At 34.4% G+C, this 18,501-nt stretch overlaps 3 protein-coding genes across 7 annotated transcripts; 2 read left to right on the forward strand and 1 right to left on the reverse strand.

Moving 5' to 3' along the window:
- The first annotated feature begins 4,752 nt into the window (after window positions 1-4,752).
- On the forward strand, window positions 4,753-11,913 carry LOC18039275 (carbon catabolite repressor protein 4 homolog 1). 2 transcript variants are annotated; one of them, XR_002904953.1, is made up of 12 exons: window positions 4,753-5,532; window positions 8,425-9,181; window positions 9,728-9,814; window positions 9,915-9,998; window positions 10,078-10,164; window positions 10,267-10,353; window positions 10,493-10,546; window positions 10,625-10,716; window positions 10,816-10,930; window positions 11,101-11,248; window positions 11,415-11,628; window positions 11,714-11,913. XR_002904953.1 is itself a non-coding variant. In XM_006429865.2 (12 exons), exons 1-11 carry the CDS (start codon window positions 5,375-5,377, stop codon window positions 11,558-11,560), a joined length of 1,815 nt encoding a protein of 604 aa, XP_006429928.1. In that variant the 5' UTR covers window positions 4,754-5,374; the 3' UTR covers window positions 11,561-11,569; window positions 11,714-11,913. The 2 variants fall into 2 exon arrangements, 1 of the variants encoding a protein (XP_006429928.1); XM_006429865.2 differs by having other exon boundaries at window positions 4,754-5,532; window positions 11,415-11,569.
- A 107-nt stretch (window positions 11,914-12,020) lies between these two features.
- Window positions 12,021-13,390, forward strand: LOC18039276 (protein YLS3). Its single transcript, XM_024182671.1, is given in 3 exon segments — window positions 12,021-12,955; window positions 13,070-13,162; window positions 13,302-13,390. Coding segments are annotated over 3 exon segments (477 nt in total). The 5' UTR covers window positions 12,021-12,606; the 3' UTR covers window positions 13,337-13,390.
- Window positions 13,391-13,687: 297 nt separating this feature from the next.
- On the reverse strand, window positions 13,688-17,800 carry LOC18038121 (F-box protein At3g58530). Of its 4 annotated transcripts, none has more exons than XM_024182668.1 (12): window positions 17,525-17,800; window positions 17,376-17,435; window positions 17,131-17,214; window positions 16,548-16,678; window positions 16,362-16,437; window positions 16,072-16,142; window positions 15,614-15,700; window positions 15,449-15,521; window positions 15,294-15,361; window positions 15,131-15,199; window positions 14,305-14,410; window positions 13,688-14,024 (listed from the first exon to the last, which is right to left on the reverse strand). In XM_024182668.1, the coding sequence occupies exons 1-12, from the start codon at window positions 17,702-17,704 to the stop codon at window positions 13,962-13,964; spliced, it is 1,068 nt and encodes a 355-aa protein (XP_024038436.1). In that variant the 5' UTR covers window positions 17,705-17,800; the 3' UTR covers window positions 13,688-13,961. The 4 variants fall into 4 exon arrangements, with proteins under 4 accessions (XP_024038436.1, XP_024038435.1, XP_024038438.1 ...); XM_024182667.1 differs by having other exon boundaries at window positions 13,688-14,027; XM_024182670.1 differs by lacking the exon at window positions 14,305-14,410.
- Between the last annotated feature and the right edge of the window lie 701 nt (window positions 17,801-18,501).

Here is an 18,501-nt window from a genome sequence, read left to right on the forward strand (position 1 = left end):
GAGATATGAAAAAATGTGGAAATGTAGGAGTTAAAAGATTAATTAATGGTTTCATTTAAACCATTTTCGGTTATCATTTCCCCAATTTATTTAATAATTTTTTGCCCCCCCCCCCCCCCCTATCCCCTCATTTCATTCCATGAGATTAGTTATCAAGATTTTTATTTTAACGGAATTATATCAAGATTACTGAAATCAATAATATGGAATCAACGAAGCATACACCACGTCAACCAAGTGAGAATTTAGGCTGTTAGCTAGGTTGATTAAAATAAAAATTATTGCTATTAGAGAAAAAAAAAAACCCATAAAGGGAAAACTGAATTGATCAATAATACAAACTAAAATATTGAAAATTATTTTATTTTATTTATTTATTTTGCCTGGTACTCCAACAAAATTTAGAGATATAATCAAACAGTAGTACAAAATTCTAATGCAAAGTTTGTATTCCCAACTCATTGTATGTGCCCCAGCCAGCATTAATTATAAGATCAACAGTCCCAAAAGCAATAACAGTCATAGCCGGTGTGTGCTCCATTTTCAATGCACTCGCCGAAGCCCCGTTTGTTTATGTATTTGTTGATGCATTTTGCGCGACAATCTTCAAGGCTGCAGTTGGGATTCGATTTCTCTTCGCATCTCTTCACTTGGGCATCAACTCGAGGCACCGCCATCAATGCAGCTGCAAAAATATTACAAAATTATAAATAATTTTTTTTAAAAAAAAATTTAAATTCATAAAATGTACAACAAATTCATGATTCCAGGATCGTTAGTGTCGATTGAAATAGTTTTCACAGACCCGAGAGGATAAGGAGAAAGACAAAAATGTTGTTAAAAGAGAGCTTAGCCATCGCTAATTACAAGTTGAAAATTGATTGGTGAAATACGAATTACTATTTGAGAGTGCTCCGGGGTCTTCTGTGCTGGTATTAATTTATAGGGTAAAGGCTGATGATTTTTTATTTTCCTTTTTTGGGAAAGAATATATGTTACGAGTTGGATTTGACAATTCAGATATTCAACTCTGATTTGTTTTTCGCCGTGAATATATTAAAAATTAATTATGCGAATATGCACTTTCTTACTTTTCCTTTAATGAAGGATTATAATCACGTGGTCAAAATCATTATTATATTCCTTCCAAGTATGGGATTGCCGCTCCGGTGTTCCCATTTTTTGTATTTTTATTTTCACTTGTTGATTTTATTTTTGTTTACTTGTTTTTTTTTTTTCGGTTGTTTTTACGATGGTGTCGGGTGTTCATAAGAGAACTACTTTGATTTTTGCGAAGCAGTTGCATTGCGCTTTGCTTAGAGCTTGTTAATGAGATTAATTTATCTCCATTAACTATCAAGTCGGATTTGTAACATGTCTTCAGAATTTAGTAGTAAACTTTTAAGTTTTTTATTACACTGTTATTGCAGAGACTTGGACCATTTACTTTAGAGTTCAAAGAAGGAGGTGTCAACCAACCCAATCAACTTAATTATATTGAAATAACAAAATAACAAATAAAATTAAAAATATTATTTTAGCTATCAATTACTATAAATGTACAACGACATTATAAATATATATACACATGCTTATAAATGTGTAAATAAATTGTATGCTACTACATAATATATACAACATGTAACATATAGGGAGCGGAGGTAACCCTAAAACGAAAGGCGCCATGGCCGTAGACTTTTACAAAATCCCTAAGTTTTTAAATAAAATATGATAATTTTAGTGTAAAATCTCTATTTTAACCAGGCTGAGAAAACGAGGATAGCAAGGAAAACATGGCTGCAAGAAAGCTCTGCAGCCATTGTAAATTAATGAGATCAAATTGTACAAAATTATGTCACGTTAATAATGCATATTCATGTTGTTGTGTGTGATATATACATACATTTACTCACAGGGGAGAAAGTCTCATTAAATTAGAAAGTGTTAAACGTTTTGAGTATGTGGGAGGGTTCTAATAATATGCATGCCTACCCAATGTGTTGACTCATCAAATTAACTAGATCGTGAAATGCTTCTAATTTCATTCATTGACTATATATGATTGGGTACACAAGAATGTGGGATAATTAAATTCCCACTGACATTTTTTTAGGTTACTCTCGATGAACATACATTATATTGCATGCATCAAACTTAGTGGGCGGCGTTGTAGTAACAGTGACGACACATATACAGTATGCAATTTTCATTCGAATAATTTATCCATGACTGACTGAGGTCGTTGTACGTAATTAGAGCTTGCCTGTTAATTAAACTCCTGCGCCATGGGGTAACTTGAAACACAAATTCTTGCAAAATTCACCCGTCGGAATTATATCTCGGCATATTTCCTGTGTGTCGGCGCGCGAGGCACAATCGAGTAGAAAAATTATATTTGGAATATTGAATGCATGTGGAAAGATGATTGAAAGATGGAAGATTTGCTTGGAGAAATAAAATCTTCTTATATGAGAAATAGAGAAGCCTAAAATACAAAATAATAATAATAATAGGACAAAGAGATGGTTACTAAAAAAGACAAAAAAAATTGGCCATCTCTAACCAAAAAAATAAAAAATTAAACTTATGAAGTATTTGCAATTTGATTTAGCAATATATATGATAGATTCTGGTTTGAGAGATTGTTAGTTTCTCTTTTATGAAATTAATATATTCTTTTATGTTTTCATAATAACCAATAATTTCTCTACTGTAAAAAAAGTTTGAACAAAAGGAGAGAGTAAATGGGTCATTTGTTTGTTATTTAATATTGAGAATGTAAAATTATATATTTATTATAAGGAAAGATGTTTAAAAATAGCAAAAAATATCCTATTATCTTACTATTACTTTTTCTATTCACACTGAAACTTATATTTCTTATTTTTAACATTTTAATTTTTGTTTAATTTACAATAAATGTGAATAAAAATATATTTAAGAATAAGAATAGTATTATAAAATTATAATGTCAGGAGAATTATTAGTTATTATAAAAATAATAAAGAATAAATTATATATATTAATTTCAGCATGGGGAAACCGACAATCATCCTTTTGGTTTTACACTGATAGTATAATGCAAAAGGTTTGTGTTAGTATATGCATTTCGATTGTCTAAACATACAAGAAACTTAACCAAATGCATGCCCATAGTTTTCTTACCCCCCCAAAAAAAAATTTAAGAAAATTCATTCAAGAGACAAACTTACAATGTATCAAAAATAATAATAGCTCGATAATCTTCAATCAAACAGTGAAATTTTGACTTTAAAAAAAAAAAAAGTGAAATTTTGAGATTACAAATTTGTGTTAACCTTCAAGTGTAATACTCGAAGATTACTTAATAAAATCTTGTTGCATGTGCACAAAATTACTTTTAAAATTTACAAATGTCATAAATTTAAATATATTTAGATAAAGATTAACTATTGCTTTCCAATATAAGTTAAAAAATGATAAAATGGTAAAACTATTTTACAAATGGATTAAGATTCAATGCTCAGTTGAGCTTATGCTAAGCATTTGATCAACAGTCAGTAATTAAGTGAGGCCCACATGGAGCAATTGCCGACAATTGATCTAGTAATTCATTTCCTTTACAAATAACTTGAATTTAAGAGAGAGAGAGACTTGTCTCTTCAAGAAGAAACTAAAATGGATAAGAAGTCCTAACTCTTCCATCATTATCGATAATGAACTCAAAATTTATCTTTCTTAATAAGAAATTAAAATATTAGGATAAAAATCTAAAATCAATATACATTTTAAAAATATAATTTATATCATGTTTGATGAGTCAATCATTCATAAAATCTCACACGATCTTGCATGACCAATCACTAACTCATTTTAATTATATATATATTTAAAAAATGTTTTATAATATGATCGTGGTAATTAGGCTTGTGTTGTTGAATTAAAAATGGGCTGGTATTGAACTGAAAATGAATATATTATATTTGCCATAATTTTATTATCAAGTCATTGTAACAAATAAACATTAATTTCACATACATAGAAACATACATACATACATACATACATACATATACATATATACAATAAATATGTTTAATGTTCGTAGTGCTTTACCGTTTACCGATTGTCGAACTATCAGGTATTAATGGAGGTTGAGTTTAGTGAGAATTTCTCACTTTTCAAATTTGATGAGAGTATCTATTTCACATTGTAACAATTCAAGAAAATTTGTACTTTCACCGAATTTTCAATAAATGTAAGATAACTATCCTTATTGTTTATCTCATCTACAAACCATCAACATTAACCTTTATAAAAAAATTTATCCTAATCCTTTCTAATAAAACATTTATTTGTGAATTCTTCTAAAAATACTTATTTAGCCTTTTTTTTTTTATTGTACAAACTTTACATATATACAAAATTCATTTGAAAACCTACTTAAAAAGCTATCAATCAAGTGTATCTGGTATAACCTTTCGAATAGAATTTATTTAAAATTGAAATTTTTATCTCATAAATACCTCTCTAAATTTCTCAACTCAACACATATAACATATCCAAATATTAAAAATAAAAGAAAGGGTATATAAGATAATCTCAAAATAATCTTATCCAAAAACTTAAAATTTAAGCTTATCCTAATGAAAAAAAGGGAAAAAAAAAACTGTTCTAATTAGTTAAGAAATACCAATTAGGTACTGACACCTCCAACAAACCAAATCTGAACATTTAAATTATGAAGCCAAAGCGAGAGCCGAAGAGGATTGTAATGAAAAAAGCCAAGTAGTTAAATCACATAAATACCCCCCGATTTTCTCAGAGGGGCAGCCAAATTCGGACCACCCATCACCATTTCCATTACCTTCATATATTGCCATCCCACCTTCGAAACACATACTAGAAATTCACAAATGAGTCCCCCTCTTTTGTTTTTTTAATCATTTTATTTATATAATCACAAAATTATAATTATAATTATCAAAATTCCCTTTTTTATTTTTCATTTCATTTCTGCAAAACCCTAATTGTCGATCCCCTCTTCTCTCTACAAAGATCCTTTCTTTCTCTCTCTAAACCTCTCTCTCTCTCTCTCTCTCTCTCTTCCAATTCTTTCACTATTCACGAAAGATCCGTACTGATTTCTATATACGATCATTTTTTAGGGTTTTGATTTTGTTAGTCAAGGCTGGCGGGTAATCGGGTCAAGTAAATGGCGGATCCGCCACGTGTCCGCCACAACTCCGGTAATAATCGTTCTCTTCTTCTTGTTCGGAATCGGACTGTGAGACTAGATAGAGGTATTGTTGCTGTTGGTGTTGGATTGAAGGAAGAGGATTTGATAATATCACAGAGCGGTGACGAAAGCCAAGAGTGAAACATATAAAGAAGCATGCTGAGTGTGCTGCGCGTGCACCTTCCGTCGGATATTCCTATTGTAGGCTGTGAACTCACGCCGTACGTGCTCTTACGGCGCCCCGATAATGCTGTCACCACCGAAGATGTCCCCGAGTCGGCCCCAATTGATGGTCATTTCTTGAGATACAAGTGGTAAGTGCCCGTGAATTGAGTCAGTCTTTGATTTTTTTTGTTTATTCATTTTTTTAGGTTTTTATTGGTTTTTGCTTTTTGGTTAGTTGGGGTTGGAGTAAAAATGTTATTTATTTATTTTTTTTTTTGTGTTTACGAGTAAAAATGAATGCTTGAGGGTGTGTTGTAATCGATGGTTTTTTACTCTATATGTGTTTACGTTCGATAATTTTCTGATTGATGGGTTTCATGAAATGTGTGAATTTTCTGAGTTCTTGTATTAGGAAACAGTATTTCAATATGTAGTGCTATCCGTTATAGTAGTTATATTTTCTTTGAAGAACAGTTGAGGATTTTGTCTGCAGTGTTAATGGTGGAATTATCATTTGTAACCTTTAAACTTTGCTTGCATGTCCAAGTTATTATGAGCAGGCTTCTTTGAATATATAAATTTCTTATTTATCATGAAAATTGTTATTGGAATCCCCTTATATTAATTTAGGAATAGACCCCTTTTTCGCAAGAAAATTACTCTTTAGAGTAAATGAGTAGTGAAAAATTGCATACCTATTTTTATCCTGTATGCATGTGGTCTCTGTTCTGCAAAGGAGCAATTTGCTGTCCTGAGACATATTGTACATAAATGATAAAAGGCAGACCTTATTGAGAGCACAAACTGTAAACATCCAGTCAAGCAGTAATATGACTACAGATTATATTTCAATAAGTTTTATGAAGGACCTTCAGCAAAATGTGTGGATAATGGTGATGGCTGTATAACTTTGCCCTCTGCAGTCAGAGCTGAACGCTCCAAAACAGCATTGGGATTGTTCCTTGATTATTTTTGGGCTTTGACGACACTTTATGACAGACTCGAAACCCTTATCTTCTGAAGGAGTTTATGAATTTGGAAATTAGGTATGAAGTGTTCTTTTAGAATCCCATGATGTATGTTTCAAATTTCGACGCCTATGGAGTCTCTTACATGGCAATGAGGGAACAATTTAATGATAAATCTATTTTGCTCCTTGGCACAAAAGATGGCATCTAAAATGGAATGAAAACATATTATTGAAATTGGGGTCAATGAGAGACTGGGTGCCATTGGACAAGATAGAGGTGGATCATTTTTTTGATAAAAATGCTAATGGAAATTAAAAAGAACTAGAGAAATAAAGACGAGGATATGAATGACCATCTCGACATTTAGATTGTTTGGCCCCGTTTGATTTTGAAAATGGAGTTTCCTCATCCGTTCTTTCAAGGAAATTATTCATATCCCTTTTACGCATGTTTAGTGGAGAAGATGTGATGGTTAACTTCATTAATTTTATTAATTCCTTTGTCATTTTTTATCCTGTTCTTTCTCTGAATGAGAACTCGAACTTTCAAGCAGTCAGCTGCGGATTGTTTGACACCACTTTGTCGTGAAGATGGTCCTTGAGGATTCACTCATTATTGTTTTATTAGCATGTGGTTTTTGTCCTGTGCACACGATGAGGTTCTATTGTTTTGATTATGGTTGTAATGTTGGTTTTGGTTTTGTGATAAGTACGTTATTGTCAAGATTGATATAATAACCACATGAGTGCCTACACATTTAATGGTTTAAAAATCATTTATGGTGCTAGTGCCTATCAATTTCTGTTAAGACTTGTTATGCTACTCAGCCCACTTCCTAACTTTGAAACAACGTCAGACATACGTAAGACCCTGTACAGACGTGTGGAAACTATGAAATTAGAATGGAATATGCTTAAACTAAATATTCATCTTTATTCTGCTCTTGCTCTAGAAGTGTGTAATATCTTATATTATAAAATTCTTTGTAATCTAAAAACATTCTATGGAAAAATGAAAACGCATTACCTAGTAGAGATTGAATTGAGGTTTCCACCTTAGAAGCCGATGAAAGCATCTTTAAGCATTAGGTTTGATTCCAAATCTTGCAAAAGAGCTTGGGAAAGGGATATAGTAGATTTCAGTGATTTTTGGATAATCATGCGGGAAGTTGAAGACATTGTCAATGTGATGACACGTTGAGGGATACGGGTTTTGCCAACATATCTCTATCGTTGCCACATATTGGTATTGTTGATACATGTCAATTAAAACGTACATGACAACTATGGGACTGCGTGAACTATTCACATGAACTTGCTTTGGGGTCTCTCTGCTTGTATTATTAGATTTTCCAGGTCTTGATTCGAACTAGGTAGTGCGTTTTTTTATTTTTTAGTTGTTGAGACAGCGATATTCGCCTTTATCTTCACAAATTGAATTTGCTGATAATCTAAGGAAATAAAAAATGAAACTCCAGTTTTACGACTCACTTAGTGGTAAAAAAGCAGGAGTAATTGTCCCATATCTTGTAGGGATAGCATAGGAATGGTAACTGTGTAAAAATGGATTTGGAATTTGAAGATCTCATTGTATTATGAATACATAAATAATTAATCGATACCAATGAAAAATCAGATTCAGTAATTTTGTATCGGTGGTTTTACATTGTGTCCTTATATAGAAGTTTGGAAGTTATTGGTAATAATGTGCAAAAATGACTATGTTGTGTCGTTACTTGCTGCTAGGAAATTTGCAAGTTTCAATTTTTTGGCAAGATACTGGAGCGTAGTTATAGGGTTACCTTTTAATGTCTTCTCTAGCATTTTATTTAAAGTTGACAATTATTCTCCCCGGACTTAATGACTAAAGTTAATAGAATATACACCAGATCGTTTTAAGGCGTACGATATAGCATCATTAGATTTGGAAAATTTCATTTATTGCCTAATGATTGTCTTGTTCCATTTTGGCATCTGTATATTTATTACTGAGTAATCAGGAAGTTAGTGCGTAGACTGCATTACCTGGCCCTTTTATGCTTACTCTCTTACTCTTTGGTTTATTTTGCAGGTATCGTATACAAAGTGATAGAAAAGTTGCTGTATGTAGCGTACATCCTTCTGAGCAAGCCACTCTGCAGTGTCTAGGTTGTGTTAAGGCTAAAATACCTGTTGCCAAAAGTTACCATTGCTCACCAAAGTGCTTCTCTGATGCATGGCAGCATCATCGTGTTCTTCACGATCGTGCTGCAAGTGCTGTAAATGAGAATGGGAATGAAGAGGAGGAGTTATTTGGCCGTTTCAATAGCACTGGATCTGGAGTTATCAATGCTAGTTTATCTGGTTCTGCCTCAAATTCTAGCCTGACGAATGGTTCAACACCTTTATATCCTGCTGCAGTTACGCGGAGCGGAGGTGAAACTTGGTTTGAAGTTGGACGATCAAAAACATACACTCCATCAGCCGATGATATTGGCCATGTCCTGAAGTTTGAGTGTGTCGTAGTAGATGCAGAAACCAAACTCCCCGTGGGGCATCCCAACACTCTGTTGACTTCCCGAGTCATTCCTGCCCCTTCTCCTAGTCCTCGTCGCTTGTTCCCGGTCAATGGATCTGACATGAACATGATGGGGCATATCGATTCTGATGGCCGTATTTCAAGCACTGGAACTTTTTCTGTGCTCTCATACAATATTTTGTCTGATGTGTACGCAACAAGTGAATCATATAGTTACTGCCCTTCATGGGCTCTATCGTGGGCATATCGCAGACAGAATTTGTTGCGGGAAATTATTGGCTACCGTGCTGATATAGTTTGTCTTCAGGAGGTAAATATAAGCATGCTTTTATTTTGTTGTATACTTGATTAACTTTCTGCAGCAATTCTAGCAAGTTCTGAGACTTTGCAGGTCAGATTTATCACTGCTTTTATTTCTTTGGAGGTTACTTATCTCTTTATTCAAGCATAACTTATGATTTATAATTTTCTTTGCTTTTGTTTCCAACCTCTTTATGTAATTGGAGTCTTAGGTAACTGGGATCTTTTATCTCCATTTGCATGCTAGACTGGATCTTTTATCTCCATTTGCATGCTAGACTAAGTTGTTATTTAAAGATTCCATGAGGGTAAATAAAGAAATCGGTATTCGTTGCTTCCTTTCAATGATCAAGGGAGAAGGTTTCTTTGGTATCAATGGCATCTGAATAGGAATAGATGAGGTTAATTGAAGAAAGGTAAAATGAAGAGGAAGACGAAAATAACAAGATCTGGGATGCATCAGTTTATTCACCATAGTTAAGAAAGAACATTGTTGGCCTTTGGTTAATCTGCAAAGTGGTTTGAGGCTGAATGTGCTTTTCACTAACACTTTCAGGTTCAAAATGATCACTTTGAGGAATTTTTTGCCCCTGAGCTCGACAAACATGGCTATCAAGCTCTCTATAAGAGAAAAACAAATGAGGTGGTTAAAGAAAAAGAGTTACACAAAGACATCAGCTTCTTATTCTTCTCCTCTCTCTCTCTTTCTTACTGTGTTTACTAATTCATGTTGGTCATTGCAGGTTTACAATGGAAACCCCCATACAATCGATGGCTGTGCAACATTTTTCCGTAGAGATAGATTTTCACATGTCAAAAAATATGAGGTTTGGAAGCTTTTTGCATATTCAACATGGTTCTATTTTAGTTTTATTTCATGCTGAAGATTCTCAAGCTTGTATGCAGGTTGAATTTAATAAGGCTGCTCAGTCTTTGACTGATGCTATACTTCCAAGTGCCCAGAAGAAGAATGCTTTGAATCGATTAGTTAAGGTACCTTGATAACCCGTTATTTTGTAATGTTATTTTGGGGCAGTGCCTGCCCAGAGTTCCCATCTTATGCCTTGCTTTCCTCATAATTCTTTATGTGCATAGGATAATGTTGCATTAATAGTGGTTTTGGAAGCAAAATTTAGTAACCAGGGTGCTGATACACCTGGGAAGAGGCAGCTTCTCTGTGTGGTAAGAGTTTTCATTCTGATTATTAGTGAGGGTAGTAAGGATGTTTTCAAGACCATGGTGGTCTTTAAACAAGAGGAATTATGTGCCAGACTGATCACTTTTAACCTCATTGTTTTTCTTTTTTTTTTTGGGAGTACAGGCAAATACACATGTAAACGTCCACCAAGAGCTGAAGGATGTTAAGCTGTGGCAGGTTCTGATTATTTTACTGTCTTCTATATTCAACTATATATTTGTTTCAATTATTTAGATGATTAATTTGTCAAATTAGGTTCATACGCTCTTAAAAGGATTGGAGAAAATAGCTGCTAGTGCTGACATTCCAATGCTGGTGTGTGGGGATTTCAATTCTGTTCCTGGAAGGTCTGTCTTTTCTTCTGAGATAGTAGCTCATGTTGGAGACTCGGTTTAGTTGGTATGGTTTTGTCGCTTAGCTATAAGTGCTTCTCATCTTTCTTGCAGTGCTCCTCATGCACTTCTTGCCATGGGGAAGGTAGAGCCAGTGCATCCAGATTTGGCTGTAGATCCTCTTACGATCTTGCGTCCTCACACTAAGTTGACACATCAACTTCCATTGGTAATTTAACTTCTTATAGTGAAATGATTGGATAACTTTAAGAGGTTGGGTTTATATTGCTTTCTCTTGATGGTGTTTTTCTGATATTATGGGAGAAAAAGATTGTTAAAAAGAGAAGTAAAAATGAGAAAAAGGAGTGTTGGTTATTGACTGTGCTGGTTGTGACTCAGGTTAGTGCTTACTCATCCTTCGCAAGAATTGGAGTTGGTCTCGGCATGGAGCATCAGAGGAGGAGAATGGACCCTACTACCAATGAACCGTTATTTACACATTGCACAAGAGATTTTATTGGTACCCTAGATTACATATTTTACACAGGTGAGCCCTGTAACAACCTGTACCATCCATTTGCATTTTTTTCTTTTTAAACAATTGAGAAAAAAAAAATCCATCCTCCTTGTTCTCTGTGATTAATTGTCTAATGCTTAGTAGTTAGAGATATACATTTTGGTTGCTTATGAACTTCTTTAACTTGTGCTTCCAGCGGATTCTTTAAGCGTTGAATCCTTGTTGGAACTCTTGGATGAGGATAGCTTGAGGAAAGACACAGCCCTTCCTTCTCCAGAGTGGTCCTCTGATCATATAGCACTTTTAGCTGAATTCCGCTGCAAGCCTAGAGCTAGACGCTGATGCTGCAGGGTGTGGAATCATTTCTTCTAGTTTATCAGACTCTTGGAGTTTTCCTGCTTGACTCATTTGTATGCATGGAAGGTCTTGCATGTGGCTAATTTTTTTTCTATTGCTGTTAGCTTCTGTTAACCCAATGCATTGCTTGTGCTTCAGGTTCGAACATGCCCGAGGAAATTGGCCAGAGAAGCCGTTGATAGATAAGTCATTGTAAGAATGGTAGATCATGCTCTCCGTGTTCTTTCCTGGTTATCTCCTTATGGGATTCCAGCATTGATCTGCTTCTGTATTATGTCACCTTTTGTCTCATAGAAAAAGATGATCAATTTTATTCAATTGCCTACCCTTTTTATTTCTCTCTTTTTAAAGTTGCCTATAGAAATGTCAGCCAATGCAGCAGTTTAATTAGTTGTCGCCACCATCATCATCATGTACGTTAAATCACCTACAAAAGCAAGTTGCTAGCAGCATGCTATTGTATGCCCTCCATTTTATATTGGGTTCCATGTTTCCTTGGATTTTAGTTAAAAATGCATTTTGCTCTGGTTGCTGAAACAAATAAGATTAATTTTCTTTGTCAAGTTTATAGCTTTCTATGCAGCCAAAGTGCTAATTGAACAACAATAGAGAATTAACGATTTAGTGAAAACACTGTGCCGTTACTTGGGCTTAATCGACTTGTCGGTTCTTAAAGGGTTTTGCGGCAGGTACATGAAATTGATTCTCAAAGGGCAGTGCAATGTAAATGTTGGCAATGAACATCAGAAAGTCGCTTGGCAAATTGCTTTTTGTATATGAATAACGTTACCAAGGCAAATCGCTTGTGGCTTGAGTGCTGGGTTGCCCTTTCATCTTAACAAATATATAAACAACTAATTTTTCTTCAATTATTGGTTCGTAGTACCATCCTCAATATTTTTAAACTCCCATGGGTAAATTATCTAACGTGTTCTAACTTGTGATGATCAATAATCTTATCAACCCAGAATTGGAGAAAGCTTAAATTCCGTCACCTAGCTCAGTGTATAACTTAAAAATAACTTCATATCATGGAGAAGGTAGCCAGCACAGTACATGTCAATACAAAAGTCTTGTTCACTGTATTTATCGTCACTTCTGCTGGTTTTGTAAGCTCAGATTTCAACCAAGGCAGGAAAGAATGTGGTGACCAATTGGCTGATTTCTCAGCATGTTTGCCTTTTGTTGGCGGGAAGGCCAAATCTCCTACTCCAACATGCTGCTCCAATATAACAAAAGAAGGCAGCAAGACCAGAAAATGCCTGTGCTAGCTGGTTAAGGATCGAAATGATCCCAGACACGGCTTCAAGATGAATGCCACCCTGGCATTGAGCCTCCCGTCTGTTCGCCATGCTCCGGCTAAAGTTTCTGATTGCCCTGGTACCATTCCAACATATTAAAATCTTTATATGGAAAAGGCAATGCATTATTACAATTCATAATGTGCAGACAGCTTTTGCTTAAAATTTCCTTACTGGTTATTTATCGATGCAGCTCTTCTAAACCCGCCTTCAAACCCAACGGATGCACAGGTCCTCGAGCAACTTGCTGCAAACTCTGGTGGTAATAATAGTACTACTGTTACAGGTAATGTTTCTTCTGATCCTTGTACCAAGGCAAGAAGTGCCCATTTTTTGCTAGTTTTCCATTCCACCAGTAGAAATGTAAAGCTTATCTGTCTTCCACACTAATCTTTTAAATTTTCAACAACCGGTGTTCCATCTAGTTCAAATAATACTGTCAAATGAAGGAGATGGCTAGGAATGGTATGTGCGGTTTCCCTGCGGCTTGTTATCAGTCTCTAGGATTTGTCAGAGGGAAGAATCGCATGCCTTATAATTCCAGACGAACGTCACGTATTATGTGTTATAGCATGTGCCCTCCATGTCTTCAGTGAATGTATAATTCTTATCAATGCTTTACTAATTAACTACTAGAATCATCATTCACTCTCTCTAGTTAAGCAATTCACGAATTGGATGACAAATAAATCAAGAGAACTCCAAACTCCAGAGAAGACTTCACGATCAAACGAAAGCAACATCAAAACAGACTCTTAATTCCCATTTTGGTCACTGTCATGTAATATGAATTATCCAGTGGCTGGGACAATTTCTTCAAACGTATAGCAGAGAATCAACTCTTAACATGATAACTAATGGTACAATAAATCAATCATATTGTCTTTTGACGTAATACACACGCTCTGATGCAAGATCTTATGCTCTCGCAAATGATTTACATACGTGCATCAGTGTACAATGTTCAAAATGACATGTTGGTTTGTGGTCTTTAAGATGGTGGTTGTTTGCCAACGTAAAGAAATGGAAGCGTCAACAGGGAATACATCTTGATGTGATAATTTCAAAAACTTCCATAGACTGCCTTAGCTGTGCACTTTGAAGCACATTAGATGTGGGAACAACTGCAGCAGTTCATCTCGGCTCCGCCGCTACAGAGAGTATGATATGTTTAGTTAAAAAAATGGCAAATAATATTCATATCCGACAACTACATCAAACAAGGCCAATTGTATAATAGGATAAAAAGAAAATACATGATAAAGCAAAAATATGCTGATTTCAATGTGAACTAATCAAATCACTAATATAGTGTATCAGATAATTCTGGGTGAATACATGCCCAATCAAGACAGAGCAAGGGAGCTGGTAGCAGGAGGGTGTGGATGACTTCTCATCTCTTTCAGAATCTCATAGAAACAGTCATACCTTAATGCCGACACATCCATTTACATCAAGGGTTGTAAGCGTGTTTGAACAGAATCTTGAAAGGACTTCCAGGCACTTATCAGTCACCCCAACTATTCCAAATAAGCTGCACCATTTCCTTCCATAACATTACTAAGATTACATATCAAGATAAAACCAAACAATAATAGCCTATAATCATTGCATTCAAACTGCTACCACAACAGTCAACACATAAGGCAGAAATCCAGTATCTAGATAGATGGTACATCACCATTATTACAGTTTGTACTGAGCATAGATTCAGCCAAATAACAATAGAATCCACCATTTGATCTCCAGTCATCACCTGATGGATTGACTCAAGACCACTGAGTACAGTTATTGCATTTGCTGAAATAAATTTCAAATAACTGATACCTACTCATAAATGATTGTGGTTTATAGCTCAGAATTCAGAATAATCGACAAACATTTAATAGGTATTCTCCAGTTAATACAACTGTATTGCTCTCAATTTCCATATAGCAAGACTACCGAGGTTTTCAATGAAAATCAGTGCTCGGCATTAAATGAACTCATCATGCTTGGCTTGATTTTCCCATGTTATTAGCATCAGCTTAAAGTTCTGACACAAAGTAGTGGCAAGGGTGCATTCCAAAACCAAGGTTGTTATTCGGGGCCATCATTTGACATTAATGGTAAATCATAAGTAAATAAATATTTCCAGGTTCAAGGGTGAAGAAGAAGGGTGACAGGCTGACTGCTCAAGTCAATGCATGACTCGCAAAAATCATGAAAATGCTTTCACATGCAAATATACCTTATTGTTATTTTCGGAAATTACCTTAGAAATTCAAGAGAGGAACAACCTTCAGCAATAGCCATCACCCCTACATCAGTGATACGTACACACCTACCAAGACGATACATACCTTTTTTTTTGAGTTATAAGCAATTCATGGATTTTCACTTTAAAATTCATACTGAAATGTGGCAATTGTTCTTACCATGTTAAATTGAGAGACACAAGATTTTTGCACTTAGCTATGCAAGCAAGTCCTTCATCAGACAGATTCTGACAATCAAAACGTTTATAACTATTAACATTTAGCAGGAAAATCTTTTCGGAAAACTGCTTGCTCAGTGAATCTGAGCTTATTACCTGGGCACCACATAGATCTAAGAACTTGAGATGGGCTAGAAGAGAGATCTTGTTGTATGCTTCATCAGTGAGGCTGGAGATCAGAAATACAGCCAGTCCAGTAGATTAGAGATCCGAACAGAAAGAGAAAAGATTATACATAAATATTGAGACATCATAATATACCCAGAAAGGGCATAAAGGTTTAAACTCCTAAGAGAGGAGCACTTAATCAATATCTTCTGCAGGCCACCATCAGTTAGCTTGACACACCTATAAATCACCAGATGATTATGAGATGTTAGCAAAATCAAGAAATTATAACTCTTCAGCATCAGTAATCAATTGGACCATGTCACTCAGCCATTGTAAATGGAAAATGCTATAGAGATAATTGAGCAGATAATGGAATTTACTATAATAACTGTTGCCCTGTCTTAATAGTTTCAATGATATGTTTTTCTTTTCCATGTTTATAGGTTTTAGTTTCAATGATATAAGCAAAGGCCAAGTGATCACCACCATTAGATGAGTTAATTTGCACCGCTTGAAAGAATCTTATGCCATGATATATAAACTCTGACATAAGTAAGATATTGTTGCTCCATATATAAAACAGTCCCAACAAAATCATATGAACATACCTAGTCAGGTTCAATGATTCTAACTCTTGATAGTTGTCAGCAATTAATTGCAAACTTTTGTCCAATAAATTCTGCATTGTAACAAAGAAGTGATCTATTTAAAGATAATCCTTCAAGATAATCACTATCTAATCTGAACAGTTGAAGTATGTAAAAATTGTACAATAAAGACCCATCAGCAAAGAGAAAACTGATAAAACATTTCACAGATTTCTTCAGGATGAAATCAATTTTTGAACCTAACCTACCAGCCAATAGTCAAGATGGCAACGAGAACAACAATCAAGTACCTTACAGCCGCTTAAGTTCAAATCTATAATATGTTTGCAGTTCTTCACCAGATGTTGTATACCAATATCTGTTACCCTGAAGTTCATATTGGATTCCAAATTTCAACAATATCAGTAAGAAGTCCAGATCCATAAATACAATAGAAGTACTTGTAAAAATAGTTAAAGCAGTAAATCTCAGAATACCTTACATTCCAATAAATGGAGAACACTTTCAGTTCAGGACAAGTACTAGATATGATTTCAATTCCTTTGTCTGAGATCTTCTGGCAACCATTCAGATTCAGAGATTCCAAGTCTTGTAAAGAACCCAAACACTGTCAAATGATAAAAATTCCATCAAATAAGCGAAACACTTCAATTACATACTATGTAACATGGGGCCCCCAGAAGTAACAATATCCAAGCATGATTAGCGCAGCCTAATAAACAGCAACAAGTTTCCTCTCTTTCTTGCAACTAATTCAGGTGTTGCCTACAATTGAATAAGTCTATCTCTTATTTCAACAGTGGCTCAAAAGTAGGACCTCTCAGCATTTCAATGAAAGAATTCAACTCTGTAATAGCTTTATGATACTAGTGCAAGGAAAGAAAGAAATGCAAAAGTTGGAGCAATATCATGCTGAAAGCAATGTGCAACAATATCGACATGATCTGCGCTTTTCACAAGCAAAGTCTATCAAACTCTCATGAAAATTAAACTTATTACATTTGCTTAAGTAATTCAACAAATGGCATGGAAACAACTCTATCAGTGACAAAACTACACCTTGGTTTTAAGGAGCTCGAGATGTCTATCTTCAATATCTTGCGCAAACTCAAGGTTTATTTCTCTCACATGACGATATCTAGGCTACAAAACAAACAAATTTCACCGTGAATCACTACAATTATGTAAACTAAATAGACATTACATTATTACAGAATAAGCAGCAATTCTACTGCTAGCGATTCTCTGAAACCCCACCCCATATAAAACATAAATTTTTTAACATCGATTTGCTCATGACATACGATTGAAAGAGCAGATACAAGTCGATTTCCGGCGTTATTCATCTCGCGCAAATCAATAACCTGAGAGATACCCAGATCATAAAAACCAATATAGAGTTGAAAAAATTACGAAACAAGAGCTAAACACGAGTAAACAGAGGAAATGATACCAGCCAAAGAGAGGGATAAGAGACAAGGGTGCGGTGAAGCCATGGACTAACGAGAAGCAAAGATATTATGTCTCTTTGAGAAAGCCTTGTGCTCACTATTCTAATCACCTTTGGGACTGTCTCTTTGCTCCATGTTTCTTCTTCTTCTGCTGCTTTAACTTTCTCTTCTTCCATTTTCATTCTTCAGAGAATCAAAGATTGGAACTTTGCTAGACCTGTTCACGAGCTTTAGATACAGGACTTATTACCAAAAGTAACAATATTATAGAGAGCCCTTTGAATAAAAACCATATAACATATACATACATATATAAAACCATATATATATATATAGGGTTTCATACAATTTATCATTAAAGTCCATAAATGAATAAAATAAAACAATTATTTAATTTGTAATATTTTAGTAAGGGATAGTATTGGTTAGTATTTATTTTTTCGTTAATTGCTGATGGCTTATTCCCTTTTCCAATTAATTATTTCAGTAAATTTTTACTTTTATCCCTTAAAATTAAAGAAAATTAACACATATTTACCTAAATATTAAAACTATTTTTTCATTAAACAAAGCCCATTCAATAACTTGAACCCTTTTTTTTTTAAATTTGAGAAAATTATTTATATACATTTCTAAAAATTCCATGTAAATGATATTTTCTTTGTTAAGGGTATGATGATCAGCCACATATATGTATCAATGTATGTAACTCGAGACTTTTAAAATCTTTCCTACTGATTCATTTTCTTCCTACTTTCTCTCATTATGTCCCCAAATTAAATTCTTTTATTTCTTATATATTTATAATTCATGGATGAAGACACACCAGTGATACCACTAACTTTTGCCTTTTCAGTTTAATTACACCACACTTCCTTATATTTTAAGAAAAATTAATAGGCACTAAAAGTTACAAATTTTTATATATAAGTCCTCTTTTAGAATAAAATGACATTTGAAAAGAATTTTAGGGCCCGTT

The sequence above is a fragment of the Citrus clementina genome, unplaced genomic scaffold (assembly GCF_000493195.1).
Source record: "Citrus clementina cultivar Clemenules unplaced genomic scaffold, Citrus_clementina_v1.0 scaffold_6, whole genome shotgun sequence".
NCBI lineage: Eukaryota > Viridiplantae > Streptophyta > Magnoliopsida > Sapindales > Rutaceae > Citrus > Citrus x clementina.